The sequence below is a fragment of the Callithrix jacchus genome, chromosome 15, assembly GCF_049354715.1.
Source record: "Callithrix jacchus isolate 240 chromosome 15, calJac240_pri, whole genome shotgun sequence".
Classification (NCBI taxonomy): domain Eukaryota; kingdom Metazoa; phylum Chordata; class Mammalia; order Primates; family Cebidae; genus Callithrix; species Callithrix jacchus.
The window spans coordinates 64,644,453-64,665,077 of NC_133516.1; the positions used below are offsets into that span (position 1 = coordinate 64,644,453).

Genomic DNA, 20,625 nt, shown 5'->3' on the forward strand with positions numbered 1-20,625 from the left:
TAGGTATTTGTATTCTGGTAAACAGTGAAATCTGCATGCAAATTAGAAGCCTCTCTGGTTAGGACTCTCTTCTTTGGTCATCTTACTCTGACATATCGCAGATAAAGAACAGAGAGCTACATAGGTATGATGCAATCAGGGATAAATCCCCACATTCCAGTGGCAGGTAACGAAGTAAACTTTCATGAAAGTTGGGTAGCTCTTCTCTGTCCTCTAGTTGTGCTATTTGGACACATGTCCTTCAAGGTTGCAGGAGTAGGGGAGCACTGAGAGAATACCTGGGGGAGGTTGAGGAGCACATGGATATCTGGTGAGCACTATCTCTGCCATAATGAATGTTGACACCAACAACCTGTCTTTTCAAAACACAGGTGGATTCAGCTTGTATATCTAACCCATTTATCCAGTGTTCTCCCCAGCAAAGATACAATGACTCCAAATGCTGTAATAGAGCAAAGAAATGTTATTTAAAATATTTTTAATCAGTTTTCATGAAAGCAATCTCTTGCTTGTGAGGGTTGATTGCAAGGGTCTTGAAGTTGTCCTTTATAAGAAAATTAAGTAGGACTTTATAATCCTTGGAACAATTATAAAATTAATTTAAAATACTTTGCCATCTTTGCTTAAGCTTTTGAAAACCCTATTGGCAATTCTGTGTTTAATGAGGTACACTTCAAAGTGTGCTGGGTACAGAGACTTCTTGACAGCACAGAAGGGCTTCATGATGAAAAAATAAGTGTTTGCATCAATAGTAAAATAATCAATAATTGGGTGGATTAAAAATGGACCACTGATGACTTGAGACATGAATTTCTTTCCCGAAGAACTACAAGCTTGAATATAATGATACAGATATATCTTGATATCTATAGTTAATGAGACTAAAGGGCAAGAATGCATGGACTTCAATACTTTTCTTAAATCTCCATATATTCCTCTTGAAAGAGAATTTCTACTCAGATATTTCAACTGGAAGGGACTGTAGAGATGATCTAGTTCAGCCCTTTTATTATACAGATCTGAGAACAGACTCCTATCTCAATGACTTTCCTAGGGGCCCATCATCAGTGGCAGCAACTGATTCCATTTAATGGGATATATGCAAAGTATGTTTCCCATAATGCACTTAGAGTACCTTGATGTCTTTACCTATTGACATTTCCATTATTTTAGTTCTGATTTTTATTGTAAAATTAATGTTTGCCATAAAAATTCAACAGTGTGAATTTTAAATATATTTTTATTCGTCTGTTTCTTTTCCTAAAACTGAAATACATTTACCTCAACCTAGCTATTGTAGGTCTCCTAAGAGGTTCAGAAGATCACTTGATGATATATTGTGGACATCCTTTTAAGCTTTATTCCCTGTATCCCGAATGATGAGAAATCCTAGTCCTCAAAACATGTGTATTCAGTTTTCATGGTAACACCTGGTGTGTGGGTTTCAGAAGTAGGTGCTTGTCTCTGGTCTTATATCCTTAGCTTGACATAGGGACATCTGTGCCTGCTTCAGCATCCAAAGAAAGATGTCCACTCTGCAACTAGGAAAACACTGCATGAAGAGGCAGTGTTTGTTTGACTAATGAAGTATTTTACAGCCTTATTATGGAGGGGGGATTGCCAGAAGGACAGATAAGATTAACTGACAAAGAATCTTACTCTCCTGAAAATCAGGTGGCTAAAGACAACTTGAAATCATGAAGCCCTAAGTAAGGCTGTCAATTACCTGTTGTTGAACCGGAAGCCCAAAATGGAATGCTTGGTTTTTAGACCCAGATGTACATGGTTGAGGGGGATGGGGGTCACTAGTGAGGACATAAGGCTATTGAGGCCCTTTGAAAGTTGCTCTTTTTTGAGTGATACAGTGGTTTATCTCATTAGCTGTGTTATCACCTTAGCAACAATTCAACCAAACAGGTCTTTCAGCATCATTAATGAAAAATATCTGAGAGACTGAAGTTTTTACTGAAGCTGCTAAACTGCCCAGAGATGTTGCTGTCATAGACACAATTGCTATCTGCAGGATAGGAATCCATTTTCATAGCTAAATTGTTCAAAAGGCACACAAAGGCACCACGATTTTTATGCTTCTTTTTTTTTTTTCCAGTGGATACTTAAAAATCAATTTATTTTTATTCTGGTGTGTACCAGGGGTATAGTGTTTGTTAGGATGAAAAAGCAATTTTAATTTAGTGGGAAATGGATTTTCTTTATCACAGAGAAATGTGGAATAAATGAGAGACACACCAAACAAAATTCTCATTCTAGATCCCAGAGGTTGAGGTTGTGAGATGGGGCTGGCAGAGGGACAAGTTTAGAATTTGATAATTCTGTTTGGATTTCTCCTTAGAGCTCTTAGTTGTCAATAAAAGCTCTTGATAAGTAACACAAATGACCTAGTTATGTCTGTCCTGTTGAACGGGGTATTTAGAAGCAAAAGAGTATCACAAAAGAGTCAAAGAGCCAGGACTACAGGAAGTTCTGCCCATCTGTCTGTGTGTCCTCTGATGGTAGTCTCCTCTTCTCTAGATACCAGTTTCCCCATCATAAAGTGGATTTTTAACAGTGCCTTAATGCATGACTTAAGAATTTAAGTTACCTGTTAAAATGTCTTATAATTTGCCCATATAAGTTATTTAATTATAATTGACAGCATAGTATCTCTGAGGAAATTTATATCTAACAGAATCGATAGGCACATTCATTTCAAAAGCTACATCTGGGATTTCTTGTGTACAGTTATTTTATTGCTATTTTGTATGCAATTTTCTTGATATAGTTATTTTGGGGGCCGGAGGTTTGTGTGAGAGAGAGAAACAGAAATAAAACAGATAGCCAATGTCTATCATGCAACTTCATTCATATTTCCTCATTGCCACTCTCTGTGATACAGGCACACTGGCTTCAATCCCTAGTGCTTGCTGTGATTTTCCCTGCCATGGAGTCTTTGCACATGTTAAAACTCACAGGTTCACATCACATTACATTTGTTGCAGCTATCTCAACATATCATTTATGTTCATCATTACAATTATTCTGGTTATTAAACCTGATGCCTTGATCTTGTTATTTAAGGCATTAATAGAGAAGCATATATATATAACAGTCTCACAATTCTTAAAGCATTTTGATTAGTCTTTCAACATGTCTGACTTCTGACTTCCTTTGTAATGCTGTACATTTTGTCTTATGCACCTAAAGGCATTCAAAGAATGGGGTGCACAGGTTTCACCAGATTTCCAAAGAAGTCTTTGGCACGAAGAACCTCTACATTAGACCATAAGTGAGAAAGGCAGGGGTTCTATCTGGCTGTTCATCAAGGTTCTTGGTAGACTTCAGGCAGTGAATAAACAGAATAGATAACCCTTCAGAGATCTAGTTACTTGATTTAACCTTCTGAGGCTTAGTTCTTAGAAGAAAAGGTACACCAAATTTTGTATCTATTTAAAGTGCTCTGGGTTGCAAAGAACAAAAACGTGGCTCAAGATGGCTCAAATACCAAGGAGATGTGTGTGTTCTCATGTATAGGACGTCAGGTTTTAGATTCTATGTGGTCAGTATCTCCAGGAGTCTTCAAGAATTCATGCTTAAAATATGCTGCAGGAGCAACTGAAGCCATGTACCTCTTCATTTCTGTCTGGTAGGAAAGAGAGACCCTAACTTTCAAGCATGGGGAAATAAATTTTCCCATCAGCTTCCTTGAGACAAATTAGAATAAATGTCATTCCTTGACCAATATTAGTTGCCAAGGTAATGCCATGTGTTCATTGGATAGGACTAATCAGTGTCCGTCTCTGCAGCCAAGGAGAATAATAATAAACGGTAAGCCATGCTGAAAAGGAGGAAGGGAGAAATACTAGGAGGAAGACCAGCAGAGTAAATGGCACAGAACTTTTCAGGAAGTCTCACCAGAGGACATCTATTAGCAGTCCTCTGGTGCTATAGATGTATACATGAAAAAAAAAACAGTCATTCTGTTTGTTAAACATTTATTTTTGGGAAACAGGATAAAAGGAGAGCATGTAAATAAAGGGATAATGCCTATGAGCAGCCCTGACTTCGATGCCCTTAGAATGGAATTGCACATTGAAGAGAAAAGTAAAGTAGAGGCATCCCATTCTTCTGAAGAAAGCTTCCCCATCCCTCCCCCTAGTCAGGTGACACTGTGAATCAGGTTCTACAGCCTGTGAAATAAAGGCTGTAGAATGAACGCCAAAATTTAACACAGCTCTTTTCTGTTTTCTCATGTTTTATTCTTCATATTAATTTAGTATCCATCTCTCTGATTATCATCTACAGATATGAGAGAACTGAAAGTCACGATGCTTCTCTCTGTAATTGCTTACAGATACGTACGTCTACCACTAAAAGGAGAGATACCATTTCACAGAGGAAACAATCCACATCTCTTCTGTGCTCTCCCCTGCACCCAGGCTTTCAGCATGAGGGACTACTTGGGCATAATTAGCCTTCCATTGACTTCCAGAAAATGTAGTCCTCAGAATAGAAATCTTTATGAAGATATAATTGTAGGTAATTTGCCTGTTACTGTTTCATAATATAGTTATTTCAGAAGAAATTACTTTTTTAGAAGTTAGAATTCTTTAAGGTAGGCTGGTAGTCAATGAGGAATTCTTTGAAGTTTGAAAGTTTTGTGCTTTGATGTGTCTCGTATTAAAATCAGGAGATTCTGCCATCACTACCACAGATTAGTAATTATTTTAGCCATTTGTACTATTTCCAAAGGCCTTCTGGTATATGAGGTATGAGTTCATAAGTTAAGCTTTTAGAAGTTGCGTGTTATTCTGGTTGGCAAAGCATCTACTGACAGAATGAGGGATATTTTATGAACGCATTGTATTTGGAGAAATGGTAAAGAAAATCACAGGCCTCTGATTTCCTACAAATGTGTAATGCAGACTGTACTTAATAAATAAATTCTGCCCAGTTAGCGCAACCACCATTGAATTTTGCTCTAATGCCAGATAGATGACCTTCAATCACACTTGTCTATTTTCAGTTGATACAGTGAGCTTAGATTTCTTTCTTAAAGAACTGGGCACACATGGTAAAGTATAAACTTTTACTCATTTAATGAAGAAAAAAAACTCAGTCTGTCAAATAAGCACTCAAACTCATATGCCTGATGATGTCTTTTGTAACCTAAGGGGAGGAAGGTTATCACTAGTTGGTATATTATGTCACTTATTGAAAATTGTTGTTGCTGTTGTCTTAGTACCCACAGACCCCAAATTTCTACTGTTTTATGACATATATCACAGAGATCAAGACCCTTGATAGGCCATAAGTAGCACTGAGAATTTCCAAGGGTTATTGTTCCAGGTTTTGTTACATCCCAGGGAAAAACTGTACAAGCAAGTTAAATTTCCAGAACAGCAGCTTGCAGAGTTGGGGACTTACATTTGTCTCTCTAACAGTATCACCCTCAAATACACTGTATGACTTCTGTGGTTTATTTTCTCCTAACATCTGGAATGTTAGGATTTTTGTGTTTTTTTTTTTCCCCTCCTACTACTGTATTTGTCATAGATTTCAATTATATTGGGAGGTGGGTTTCAAGTTAATTTGATAATTTGAAAAGAAACTTTGGAGGCAATTTTTAAAAAATGTTAATATATGTTTAACATTTTATTATATAACTAATTTTTAATGAGAAAAACAAGGAAGATGTTACAATCAATTCAAAGGAGAAGTAAAAGCAGCACACATTTACATGGAATACAGAACATTGAAACAAATGTGTAAGTACACACAAAATTGGCTTTTGCCTTGGGATGGGGACAGAGAAGTCAACTGGATGTTGTAAATATATTGGCAGAATTTTATCTGTTTGTCTATAGACAATACTGTAAATTAGTTACAAGTTACAGAGTCATAAAATTGTTCAAAGGTAATGAAAGAGGACAGATTAGATAACTTAGAAGGGTTTGTTCTAAAAAAAAAAAAAAAAAAAAAACCTAACTTTCCATTGGAAATACCACTCATTAGTTTGCTTATTACCAGTTTTGTACAGTCTTCCTCCTTTGAAACAAAAATAATCTTTTTTTTAAAAAAAAAGGTTACTTGTGGTCATAAAATAAGACTGGTCTCAGGCCTACCTAATTTATCTATATAGGTGGAAGAAGGACTCATTTACTACACAGGATAGCTTAAGTTTGCTTTGCTGGAAGTTTTCATGAGGATTCTCAGACTGGATTTTTAAAGGCTCTGTCATATGCTATCCAAAGGCCAGGAGGCAAAGCCCAAGAAATTCTATGTTTTCCCTGACATTATCTATGAATTTGGGCAAGTTTCTCCCTTCTCAAGGTTCCCAAATTACCTCAACACTCTTGGTCTGCTAGAAAATGACATTCATTACCCATAATGCTCAGACCCTGTAAAACCAGACACTCAGTTTTCTTGCAAAGGCTTCCTAAAAGTCCATCTTACTTCCTTACATGTGGCTTAGTATATCTGATAAAAGAACATCGTTCTCAAATATGATATACCAGCAAGGCTTTGGAGGCACACCAATATTTCATATTATGTTCTGGTAGAAAAGGAAGACAGATTCATTGAAGCCATGCAAATAAATACATCGTCATGTAAAGTAAAACATACCTTCAATAAAACTTTCTGAATTGAAGGTAGGAGAGTCCTGAAAAAGTAGAAATAAGACATCCTTTGCAAATGTTTCGTTTCAATTTACAAAAACAGAGCCTACCAAATTGTTATGAGTTATCAGAAGCTTAAGAAAATAGAGAAGTGCTTCCTTATCTAATCAAAACAGGATATTAGGCTAACATCAACAATATTGCAAACAAATAATGCAATAACATTTCTTTCATTAGTTCATTCAGTCCTCGGTAATTAATTCTTGCTCCACTGGCCTTTTGGGTAGCAGTATCATGGAGCATACTTTTGATTAAAAAGCAATCTGAAAATTTGGTATAGTCTGAAAAATTGCCCAAATGATGCCAAGTCTGATTCAATCCTTTGCCTCAGGGCCCTGAGAGCTGATTGCTGAGCTTTCAGGGAAGAGTCACAGAAAAACAAAAGCTACCTGTAGATGACAGATACCCAAAAAGGCTGTGGTTATTTTATTATTGGCAATTTGCAAATGTGGAAGGTCTAATGAGAGTTCGTATCAACAGTAATAGGGTTGACAAGGAAATCTGGTTGTTTCTGTGGAATGCAAAACAAGATAAAGGCAATCATAAAATGTCTCTAAGAATAACAATTAAGGCTATTTTCAAAGAAGACAGGGAATGCTATATATGATTTATATAAATAATGAACATAATTTTCACAGCAGAGAAAAATCTTATATATAGCATATAATAATCCTGAGACATAATATACCTACCATACCAAGAATATAGCAAGAATGTCAAGTAAAGAAATTACATAAGTCTGCAGTAGATTCTAGATAACTGCAATTTTATAAAACTCCATGGGTAACATTGATGTGCCTCCCCAGTTGAAGTCTATTGGCCTAAAACATGCTAGCCTTAAATTTAAAAAGTAAGGTTGTGGCCAAGTAAGCATTTTAATAATAACTAAAACTATGTATATAGCACTGTATGAGACATCAGCAAAATGTTTCTGTAAAAGGCCAATTTGTAAATGTTTTAGGCTTATGAGGTATAACATCTCCATCACAGCTACTGAACTTTGCTGTTGTAGTGTGAAAGCAGCCATAGATAATATGCAAATCTATGGGCTTTCCTGTGTTCCAATAAAACTTTATAGAAACTGGCGATGGTCCATGTTGACTGGTGGCTGAGCTATACTGTTGTTGTCTCAGTCATCAGAGAAAGCATAACCAAGACTTCGACAAATAAAAACACATCACGCACAGCGAAGACAGTGACAGATCTCTTAGAACTTCCTGTAAGGAATATAATTTCTGAATATTTACATTAATAATATTCTATGTAAATTTTATCTAGGGAAGGCAGAGCAACTCTTCTAATTTGACTTTTACCATACAACTCATAGAAGTAATAGAGAAAATGAAGCAGATTACTTCTAGCTCCTTTTTAAAAAAAGACTAAAGAACAAATCTCTGATTTTCTAGGAAACCTCTAAGAAATTTCAAAGATAGTTTTATATGTAAAAGATGTCCTGATACCTTTTTTTAAAAAAAATATACATTAAAAATCTGATTGGAGGAAGGCAAAATTAAGGAAAAAATCAGAGGTGGGTGATTTGGACAGTTAAGTATGACAGTAAAACACACAAGTAAGCATAGAAAATCATACAATTATAGAAAACCTTAACTGTTTCATAACTGAGGAATGTTTCCTTATTTTGTTTTTCTTTTTGGGGGGACAAGGTCTCACCTTCTCACCCAGGCTGGAGTGCAGTGGTGCAATCTCAGTTCACTGCAACCTCTGTCTCCTGAGTTCAAGCGATTCTCCTGCCTCAGCCTCCTGTGTAGCTGGGATCACCTGGGTGATCCACTAGCCTTGGCCTCCTAAAGTGCTGGGATTACAGGCATGAACCACTTGATCAGGCCTTGTTTTCTTAATAATCAAGGGCATAATGATGTCAAGGTAAAGCACAGAAATCACTCTGCTGAGAACAGAATCTTCATTATCTAGACAGATTACACACAACAAAAATGTTAACACTTTATATTGCACATGAAGTATTACTAAACAAAGAAAATAAACTCATCAAAATTGAGATAGCTTTGCTCAGATTTTAACAGGTTTTATAGATTTCCAGATTCAGGTATTATAAAATCCAAGGGAAATAAGTTCTACTTTCCAATTGTATCTGTGGTTCCTCTCTTTCATATTCTGGAACAAACTGACATTTGATTTTAGGACAGATCTCAGGAGGTCCATGAGACCAGAACTAACTTTATCCTATTACCGAGATGTTATTAATATGCAATGCTTTTATCTTTGCTACCTTCCCTTGCGTCATTATAAAAGCATTGTAATAGTGGTTCTGTTTCAGTTTCCAACAGTGAGTACTGATATTTACAACATAGAAGTAAAACCTCTTTGGAGTCTTCAACAAGTTTTGAGAGTAAGGTATGTGAAAAGTATAAAGTGGTTTAAGAGTGTTAAGAAGACCAAAACAAAACAGAAGCAAAAAAAAAATACTGATTAATGTTATCTTAGGACAAAACTACTCTTTGCCTTGGAAAAAACACAAATATTTATAGTTTCATTATTTTTTTGTGTGTGAAACTTGTGTTCCGAAGACTAGTCTCAACCACTTACATAAATTTTATCTTGTATCCAAAGTAAATAGCCACTGCTGCACAGAGAAAATTGAGGGGTGACTGATTGAGGATGGCCTCTCATGCATGATCATTTCAGTAGACTCACAGAGCTTATGAGCACTTAACTTTTCTTTTAGGTTTAGGGGTATATGTGAAGCTTTCTTTTTTTTTTTACATAAACAAGTTATCATAGGGGTTTGCTGTACATTTTATTTCATTGCTCAGGAAATAAGCTTAGTACCCAGTAGTTACTTTTTCTGTTCCTCTCTCTCCTGTCACCCTCCCAAGTAGACCCCAGTGTCTGTTGTTTCCTTTTTGTGTTCATAAGTTCTTCTTATTTCGCTTCCACTTAAAAGTGAGAACACACAATATTTTGTTTTCTGTTTCTGCATTAGTTTGCTAAGGATAATAGCCTCCAGCTCTATCCATGTTCTGGCTAAAAATATGATCTCATTCGTTTTATGGTTGCATAGTATTCTATGATGTGTATGTACCACGTTTTCTTTATCCACTCTGTCACAGACGGGCATTTAGGTTGATTCCATGTGTTTGCTTTTATGAATAGTGCTGCAATGAATGTTCATGTGCATGTGTCTTTATGGTAAAATGATTTATATTCCTCCATGTATATGCCCAGTAATAGGATTGCTAGGTCAAATAGTAAATCTGCTTTTAGCTTCTTGAGGAATCCCTTTCCACAAAAGCAAACTGATTTACACTCCCACCAACGGTGTATAAGGATTCCCTTTTTTCTGCAACCTTGCCAGCATCTGTTATTTTTTGACTTTTTAATAATAGCCATTCTGACTGGTGTGAGATGATATCTCATTGAGGTTTTGATTTGCATTTCTCCAACAATCAGTGATATTGAGTTTTTTTATCATATACTTGTTGGTTGTTTTTAGGTCTTCTTTTGAGAAGTGTCTGTCCTTGTCCTTTACCCATTTCTTTTTTTTTTTTTTTTTTTTGAGATGCAGTTTTGCTCTTGTTGCCCAGGTTGGAATGCAATGGCGCAATCTCAGCTCACCACAACGTCTGCCTCCTGGGTTCAGGTGATTCTCCTGCCTCAGCCGCCTGAGTAGCTGGGATTACAGGCATGTGCCACCGGCTATTTTTGTATTTTTAGTAGAGACAGGGTTTCTCCATGTTGGTCAGGCTGGTGTCAAACTCCCAACCTCAGGTGATCTACCCGTCTTACCTTCCCAAAGTGCTGAGATTAAAGGGATGAGCCACTGCAACTGGCCCCTTTGCCTACTTTGTATTGGGATTGTTTTTCTCTTGTAAATTTAGTTTCTTATAGGAGCTGGATATTACACTTTTGTCAGATGCTTAGTTTGTAAATATTTTCATTCATTTTGTAGGTTTTCTGTTTACTCTGTTGATAGTTTATTTTACTGTGCAGAAGCTTTTAAGTTTAATAAGAACCCAGTTGTCCGTTTTTGCTTTTGTTCTGATTGCCTATAGTGTCTTCATCATGAAATCTTTGCCAGTTCCTAAGTCCAGGATGGCATTGCCTAGGTTGTCTTACAGGGTTTTATTTATTGATTATATATTTTGAGATTTTACATTGAAGTCATTAATCCATCTTGAGTTGATTTTTGTATATAATGTAAGGAAGGGGTCCAGCTTCAATCTTCTGCATATGGCATCTTTTCCCCATTCCTTGTTTTTGTCAGTTTTGTCAAATATTAGATGGTCATACAGTTGCAGCCTTATTTCTGGGCTTTCTATTCTGTTTCATTGGTCTACCTACTTGTTTTGTACCAGTATCAGTATTTGGTTACTGTAGCATTTTATACACTTAACTTTCTACTGCTATATGCATCCCTCATACAACTCAAAGTGGCAAGAAAGAACACATTTATTTACAGGGACCAAAGATAGAGCCTCTAAATGTGGAACAAAAGAAGTTAATAATTCACTGTTCTTAGAAATGATGTAGACATCCAAAACTATAGAGAAGCAGGGAAGTCATATTTTAGATCATGCGAAAAGTGGGGTCCATAAATGCAATTTAATGCTGGGAGAAATAACAGCACATCATTAGTATATAGATGGGGATAATCCAGTAGAGAGGAAGAAATGTTGCTTCAGGGTGGACTTGGGGATTGCTGGAATGATATTCTTGAATAAGGCACAGTAGAGAAGCTCTAGACCACAAGTGGAACTTGAAGAGCTTATGGAACTGAACATGAGCAGCTCCTTCACATTAGCAGAAGGAAAAACAGAGCAGGCATAGGTGTGGGTAGGTGGGGTTAGAAGCTGGTGGAAAAAATTCTGTTCTGTGAAGCATAAACACAGTGAATCAAAGCAGGGAAGGAGATGCTCAGCTTTTGAGGAGAGGGGCCAATGGATGAAATTGCCTAGAGAATAAAAGCATACAGGACTAGAAATATAGTATGATCATGGAGTGACACCGGAAAGAATTAAGTTCTGGATGTAGCCATCCAATTCATAGCTGGGTATTTATGACAAATAGATGCCCAAGCTTTTGATGCTGGTTCTTGGTTGGCGTGGTTTTACTTAAATAGACCTGAGTGCCTTCGTATGCTTGATATTTGTTTATGTTTCAATTTTCTTTCTTCCATTTTGGAAAGAGCGTGTCATTCAACAAGTACTTTTGAGCATCTGTCTATTGAAGGTAAGGCACTTGGAAGGATTCCTGGTTAACTGTCTAGGACTAAAAGGTGCTTAAAATTTAAGTCTAAAGCAGTGTGGGACTTTACTCCCTAGTGATGGCAGTTATCTCTTAGAATCATTTCTTTAAAGAATTGGCCATAATAGAGATGCTTTTTAAATTAATTGGACCCCCCCAACACCAGTTAACATGATAGCTCATTACCAAGCATTGCCAGAAGCTCTGTTTGTTGTCATTGGTTCCAGTCTAGTTAAACAAAGTATTTACTCTGTTGATGAAACAATCAGATAGGATTTTTTCATTGCTGCAGTATCATAAGGTATTTTCATTTATGTTCTCATTTCTATTAAAATATATAGTTATGGCCCTGAATTCACTACTTAGAATTAAATGACCTACTATGTAATTGGAGGGAAATTTTAGTTTTCCATGGATAACTCACCTAACCACACCAGGACAAACATCAGCTATTGCAAAATGGATTAGGTGTGAGGTATATCCAAAAGAAGCATCTCATGATTTTGTTTCTTATGTTCATGATTCCGGACATTATTTCCAGATTTTAGGCTTCCATGGCCTCCTGATTATCTCCCAGGCCAGATGTTCTTAGAGGTGAAAGATATTCTTTTCAGGTTTCCCTATAGTCATCACACTGCATTGGAGTGAAAAGTTACAGCCACCCGGATATGGCTGGCTCAAACATTACTTTGGCCATCCTGAGCTGACCAGCTGAAAAATAAGAACAAATAACCACAAAAAGATAGTTAATGTATAATAATTTTTTTTGGTTCTCTAGGCATAGCTGAGCCAATGGTATTCTGTCTGTCCTTAAATATGTAAATAGTATTTATATGCAAAGTGATGCTAGAGAATATGTAGAAAGGCCTTGTGTCTTACCTCATGGATCACACCCAATTTAATTCTAATGTTGATGAGTTCAAATCTTGTGCACATTAGTTAAGTTTGCTGAGCTTCATATTCCTCACCTGTTAAGGGGAGATGCTAATAGTACTTATCTTCTTGGATTACTGTAATAGATTTGAGGAATCCATACCCCTAAATGCCCTGGAATAATGCCTGGGCAATAGTGAGTGCCAATAATCATTATATCAAACTGTTGCCTTATTAAATCAAGGGGCCTATAATTTGGTAGAGGAATAAACTATGTGTAGTGAGAAGGAATATAGGGAAAAAAACATGGGGCTGCAGAAGACTCCTTATGAAACAAACAATGACCTTGGATCAAGTGCTTCCTCCAAGGTATCTGCCATCCCTCTGTTCTCCGTGTATCCACTGTTCCCACCTATCATCGTTGTGCCTAGTAATCAACCAAGAAGATATAGATGACAGAGACCAGAGAGAAATGGGGACAATTGGCATAGACTTACTAGAGCTGAAAGGGGCCTTTGTGATTATTGAGGTCAAGCTTCCCAATAACTGGATAAGGAAACTGGAGCCCAACTAGAATAGCTCTGTTCTTCCTCATAAAAGTTGCCCCATGGATTGAAAGCATTAGCATCAACTGAGAGCATTGTAAACATGCAGACTCTCAAGCCCTAACCAGAACTACCAGATCATAATCTGTGTATTAGCAAGATTCCCCAGGTGATATATGTATGCCCATTAAAGGTTGAAATGCACAGCTTCATATTGCAGAGCAAAATCTGAAGAAATCAAGAGATGTGAAACACTGAAGTCAATTTATAGCATGAGAATACAAAATCATACATGTTTTTAAGAATCTATGAACCACTCTGTAAAAATTCACAATTCTCATGAAGAGTATTATTGGAAAAGCTATGGTCCTAAAACCAATAGCCCAGAATTTTGGTCCTGACTTTTGTTATCTTGAGGTCCTCTGTCCTCTCAGACATCTCATCTATTTTTATGGTTTTACTAGATGCCTTCTCACACCCTTCTGAAGTCTTGAGTAGTAATTCTGTTGTCATGGTATTAATAATACAGCATGGTAGAATGGCTAGAAAGTAGCCCAGCAGTTAGGAGCATGGATGCCAGAGCCAGATTCCAAAGGCAACAATATCAGCTTGTCACTATGGGGTTATGTGCCCCTAGGTTTCTTTAACCTTTCTGTGTCTCATCTATAAGATAGGTATGACAACAGTAGTAACTACTTCCGGCAGTTTATTTTCAGAATTAAATTGATATATCATAAAGTGCCTAAAACCACTGGACAACATGCATTTCCTATGCCAGGCCCTGGACTAAGTTGTGTAGAAGTCAAAGATGAGTCCCTGCCTTTGAGGAAGAAACTCTGAGCTGAACATGCTAGGAACAAATGGCATAAGCGTACATCTGGATTTATAGTGCACAGCCATGTTCAGGAGGATCAGGAAAATAGTAACCTCTAACTCATGGAGGAAATGGGACATACTTCACTCGGAGAAGGTAAGGAAGCTGAAAAGACATAATAGCTGCCTTCAAACAAACAGTGGGATGGCATGACGTTAAGGCTCAGACTTCTCCATGTGGCATCAGAGGGAAGAATTAGCATGAAGGGTAGAAGGGATTTTGGAAGGATAACGTAAATATTTGGGAAATGGCCATCCAGATTTGTTAATATCAGAGAAGAATTAGATTTAGAGAAGAAAAAGTAATTTGGGCACCAAGGAAGAATTCTTGAAGACAGCTTCAGTAAAACAGCATGGATTTGAATTAATTTGTAAAGGGGACAAATTAGATTCAGTGAAAGATCCATTGCTTATCTTTAAAGAAGCAGGATTTCATTTCTTTCAATTCTGCAGAGTAACTTGAACCAATTACTCTTACAGAGTAAACTAATAAACTGCTTTAATGAGCAAATAATGTAAACAAATAAGTATCAGCAATATGAATATATAACATTTCTAAGTCTTTTTTTAACATATTTATGTTATGTAAAGACATTAAAAACTATCTCCGAACATATTTTTACCCTTTGAGTTTTCCTGGGAAACACTTTTCATAAGCCAACTTAAATTCTACTTGTTTCACTTAGTCTCCATGGACATGAATTTACGGTCAGTGGCTACCAGTTTAGTAAGGTTTGCTTAGATAATAAACATATAAATAGTAAAAGTATTTGGTTTATCAATAAGAGATTTCTCTCCATTGCTGTTCTCAAACTGCTAGATAGGATTGAGTCTATGCATTCAAATTTCCAGCCCTAATGTACATATGTCATGCATATTTCAACAAGATTCAATTATAGCTGACAAAGCATTTGTAAAGGCAGCTAGATTCTAGCCCAGATGGTGGCTGGGCTTTTGATGAACACTCCAAATATGTGGCATTATTCATCCCTGACACTCAGAAAATAAACATAAAGCACCACTTCTCCCAGGGCAGGGAAGTGGAGAAGAAAATGATCACATCTCCCCAATGTATAGAGTTGTTTTCCCCTGGAAGTTTCAGAATGTTTACATTTTGCTTTAAGGACATCTCTGGACATTCTCCTGAACATATATGACGCCTTCCTGGGGAAGTTAGATGATCTGGGCCTTAATTCCCTCTCCAAGGCCCCTTTCAGATGAGCATCTTAGGATAGCATTTTCTGAACTATTTCTGAAGATACTAAGTCCCAGTTTCTGACATGAAGACCTCATGTTGCAGCATTTTGACTGATATATATACTGTCTTTTAAGTCCTGGTATAGGGAAACTCTCTGGGAAAATACTTTTCGAACAAGTTTTGATACCACTGTTGTTTAACTTGTATAAAATCGACTCAACCATACAGGCAGTCATTGGCTTTTTTAAAAATAAAAATGTCAACTGGGCACAGTGGTAATAATGCTAGTACTTTAGGAGGCCAAGGTGGGCTGATCACCTGAGGTCAGGAGTTCAAGACTAGCCTGACCAACATGGTGAAACCCCTTCTCTGCTAGAAAATATGAAAATTAGCCAAGCACGGTGGTATATACCTGTAATCCCAGATACTTAGGAGGCTGCGGCTAGAGAATTGTTTGAATCTGGGAGGCAGAGGTTGCAGTGAGCAGAGATTATGCCACTACACTCTAGCTTGGGTGACAGAGGGAGACTCTGTCTCCAAATAAATAGCACATTGCTAATATCACAGATGTGCCCTTTCCCCCCACATCCAGTCACCATCCCTCAGTAGTTTGGAGAAGAATGCACTGGCAAGGAAGAACCCAGAATCTTCCATCATGGCCCATTCCACAAATGGATTTATAGGAAATGGCCAAGTTCAAGAATAATATCTTTTTCTAGTGCTTTCTTTTCAACTATGTTCTTATGCTTAAAACATAGTTGGGTTTTATTATAGTCTAGCCAGAAAACTTAATATTTTACTTTGATTTTCAGTTTATTATTCTTGATCAATCCAACAGAAAGCAAGATAGAAACATTCAACAAATATATCATCTGTTCATTTTTCTCTTCTACATTAACTTGTTAGACACACTTGTTAGTTACTCGGAAAATTATAATTTTCAAGAATTCTTGAATTCTAATAAAAATAATTACTTTCATCCATTTTCTGATAATGCTAGCATTTTGGAAGAATAATTTAGTCGACCCCCCTCCTTATTTGTATGTCATTGTGCCATACACTTTAAACCCCAAAGTCAGTATCATTGCAAAATAGATTCCTTTGTATTAACCCACCTATTTATTCTTTCTGACTCTCCATTTCTTCTTGAATCTCTGAGCTGTGATCCGAATTCAGTTTTCATTCTATCTGCATCATACCCTTTGGGCAGTGTTTATTTGGAAATTTAGTTACACTTTAAAGGTGGCATCTTGGGGTCTTTGACTACATTGTTTGTACTGAGAAGTCAGTCAATTTCTTTCTTGAAAGTAATATGTCTTTTTTTATTTGCCTGTTTTTAAAATTTCATCTATTTTATATGTATGCATGTGTATATATGTACATATGCATGAATATGTGTGTATCCTTCCTCCCTTACAGTTTGTAATGCTTTTTAAATCTGTGTGTCACTGTCTTTCATCATTGCTTATTAGGTTTGGTTATTCTCAGCCATTATCTATCTCCATTCCCACTCTCAGTTTCTACTGGGACTCTTAAGTTTAGGTAAATTAAAATGCCTTACTTATTTATCCCTTACAGTTTCACAGATTTCTGGTTTTGCTCATTTTTCTCTTGAGCTCTGTTTTACTCTGCCATTAGAATCTTTACACTAAATTCTGAATTTGTTGCCATTTCTTTTTAATCACATAATCTTGAATACCTGCTGAATACTGTATAACATAGGTTATATGGATAATTTGAGGTAGTAGATAATATTTTTCCTATAGAAGACTGATTTCTGCTTCTGAGTAAGGCTAGTTTTTATGAAGGTGGATATTTTTCTATGTAGTCTTCCTAGCTTATGGCCCTTTGAGGTCTTAAACCAAAGCCTAAATTTTACAAGGTTTTCCAGAATAAGCAGATGGCTCTTAGGGAAAAACAAAATAAAAAGGAGAGGAGGCACTACTCAAAATACCAAGCTTCCCTCTCTCTGATTTTTTTTTTCTAGCTTGGGATCTTTTCCCTGTGATTCCTTTCTGTCTTGTTAACACTTCAATGCCTTTAGAACGTTTTATGTGTGTATGCATGCATATACCATATATATTACATATAAGTATATATAAGTATATAGAACTATATATATGTGTACTTATATATATGTTTATATAAGTGTACTTATATAGTTATATATAAGTATATGTATAAAACTATAGTTATATGTTATATATAACTTATATATAACATATATATACTTATAAGTATATATAACTTACATATAAGTTATACATAACTTAGGTATATATAAGTATACATCATTTCTTAGAATTAGTAATAATTATTGGGAGCCAGAGATTATAACTGTTATTTTAGATTTTGGCTGAAAATATGTGGAAGTAGTTTAAAGAATAAGTATATTTTATTATATTATTTAACTGTAGAAATAATTTGTGCTGATAAATAAGCACTCATGTAAAAACTAAACATAAATTGATATATATACATGTTTGTGTGTATATATAAAATATATGAATATAGTATAAATATATAATTATATGTATTTATAATTTGTATATTATATATTATATACATTATATAAATAATTCTAAATTAATACATAGATTCAATGTAATTCTGCTAAGAATTGTAATGGAATTAAACTAATTCTGAAATTAATTGATAAAAAGAAAACAAATAAATACCTATACGAATGGACCAGAACAGAGCCCTCAGAAATAATGACACACATCTACAACCATATTAAATATATATATGATATATATCATGTATGTAATATATATACATTATAAACTATAAATTATATGATATATATTAAATATATATTATATATATTCATATATTTATATACTTATATGTAACTATATATAGTTACTATAGTGTTATATGTAGCTACATAGTGATTTATACAGTTATAATTCTATATACAGTTATAACTATATATAACTATTTATAAATATTACATATCTAAACACATGTATACATTATCTAAGTATAGATAAGTACATATAGATATATAAGTAGATAGTGATATATATTTAATTTTGTTCAGGTTTCTAGTTGCCCTCCAGTAGAAAGGTTGATCTTAGTAGATAGTATGCTATTATGAGAAGTGTCCTGAAATGCAATTTTCAATAATGCTCCATTTAGAAATTATTCTATTTGAAGGTCAAATGAAAAAGCAATTTTACTTTCTAAGTAGACAAAACAATGTCTCATGCTAAAAGACTAGTGCCGGCACCATTTTGCACACATTTTTGAAACTTCTTAAATGAAAACTATACAATTCTTTAAACATTAGTGCACCCTTCTACCCCTCCAATTAAGTTTTTTTTTTTTTTTACCACTTAGAATAATTTTGAGTGCATAAATCCATTTCATGTGCTTCCTACACCTAACATAGACCTCTTCTTTGTGAAATACTGAATCTCAGAATGATCATCTGGAATGCATGTTGTGTCTGGTCCAACTAATATGTAAATAGTTTCACTCACTGCTCAAAACTTTCCATAGGTTCATCAGGAAGCAGCTAATTTCCTCATCATCCATGCAGCTATCTTTCGACTCCAGACACACTGAGCTTTCCTGCTATAATCCTCAAGTGTTCATTCATTCACTAGGGAATCATACAGTTCTTTTCTGTATGTTTTGCTTTTTTAAAACAATCAACTATTTATAGCTGATCTTTTCTTTGGATTTATAATAAACTTCTTAAAAAGTAGGTAAGACATATAAAAGGGCTTCAGAAATCTTATGATCACAACAATGAAAAATCCTAAAATTACTAATTAAAAGAAACACTAACTTAGTTAATAGGTTTACTTCAATTTTACTGGGATAAATAATGAGTTCAGGATGAAAAACCAGAAAATCTTTAATATTTGAAACTTAGGCTTTCTGGATAAAAAGATCGTTAGTTCTAAATTAATATATAGATTCAATGTAATTCAGCTAGGAATTGTAATGAAATTAAACTAATTCTGAAGTTAATTGGTAAAAAGAAAACAAATAATAATAAATACCTATACAAATGGAACAGAACAGAGCCCTGAGAAATAATGACACACATCTACAACCATCTGATCTTTGACAAACCTGACAGCAAGCAATGGGGAAAGGATACCCTATTTAATAAATGGTGTTGGGAAAATTAGCCAGCCATGTGTAGAAAGCTGAAACTGGATCCCTTCCTTACACCTTGAACAAAAATTAATTCTAGATGTATTAAAGATTTAAACATAAGACCTAACACCGTGAAAACCCTAGACGAAAATTTAGGCAATATCAGTCAGGACATAGGCATAGAAAATGAATCCATAACTAAAACATAAAAAGCAATGGCAACAAAAGCCAAAATAGGATCTAATTAAATTTAAGAGCTTCTGCACAGCAAAAGAAACTATCATTAAAGTGAACTGGCAACCAATAGAATGGGAAAAATATTTGCAATCGACCCATCAGACAAAGGGCTAATATCCAGAAGACAGTGTGGTGATTCCTCAAAGATCTAGAAATAGCATTTGACCCAGCAATCCCATTACTGGGTATATACCCAAAGGATTATAAATCATTCTATTATAAAGATGCATGCACACGTATGTTTATTGTGGCACTGTTCACAACAGCAAAGACTGGGAAACAACCCAAATGTCCATCAATAATAGACTGGATCAAGAAAATGTGGCACATATACACCATGGAATACTATGCAGCCATTGAGAAAATGAATTCATGTCCTTTGCAGGGACATGGATAAAACTGGAAACCATCATTCTCAGCAAACTGACACGAGAACAAAAAACCAAATACCACATGTTCTCACTCATAAGTGGGTGTTGAACAGTGAGAACACATAGGCACAGGGAGGAGAACACCACACACGGGGGCTCTGTTGGGGCTGGAGGAGGGATAGTATTAGGAGAAATACCTAATGTGGAGCAAACCACCACGGCACATGTATGCTTATGTAAAAAACTTGCATGTTCTGCCCATGTGCCTGAGAATTTAAAGTATATGTTAAGAAAATACAGCTACCTGGAAAAATATATATAAATAAATTTTAAAGATAAAGTTGAAAAAATGTTAGTGACTTATTGAATTACATGTGAAGATAGATCAAAGCTAGCATAATTAGAATGCTAGCAATGTTGGTTTAAAGATGGATTAATGACTTAACCTGTTTATGCCGGAAGTTGCAAATTTTTGTGTGTATAAAAAAATCAGACCTTGGAGATGACCTTGAGCA

At 35.5% G+C, this 20,625-nt stretch overlaps 1 protein-coding gene and 1 long non-coding RNA gene across 16 annotated transcripts in view; one reads left to right on the forward strand and one right to left on the reverse strand.

Annotated features, from left to right (window-relative positions):
* Positions 1–20,625, forward strand: part of GRM7 (glutamate metabotropic receptor 7) — an 890,997-nt gene that overhangs the window by 744,377 nt on the left and 125,995 nt on the right. The window contains exon 9 of one of the 15 annotated variants that reach the window (XM_035274735.3): positions 4,349–15,300. The exons of the other annotated variants lie outside the window; for them this stretch is intronic. Within the exon in view, the coding sequence (XP_035130626.1) occupies positions 4,349–4,468 (120 nt within the window). The 3' untranslated portion in view covers positions 4,469–15,300. Of the gene's footprint in view, positions 1–4,348; positions 15,301–20,625 lie in introns of those variants that run through there. 15 annotated transcript variants of the gene reach the window in all.
* The window catches only part of LOC118147782 (uncharacterized), a 348,784-nt gene continuing 340,579 nt past the window's right edge, over positions 12,421–20,625 (reverse strand). The window contains exon 4 of the long non-coding RNA XR_008476798.2: positions 12,421–12,608. This is a non-coding gene — a long non-coding RNA (uncharacterized LOC118147782). The remainder of the gene's footprint in view (positions 12,609–20,625) is intronic.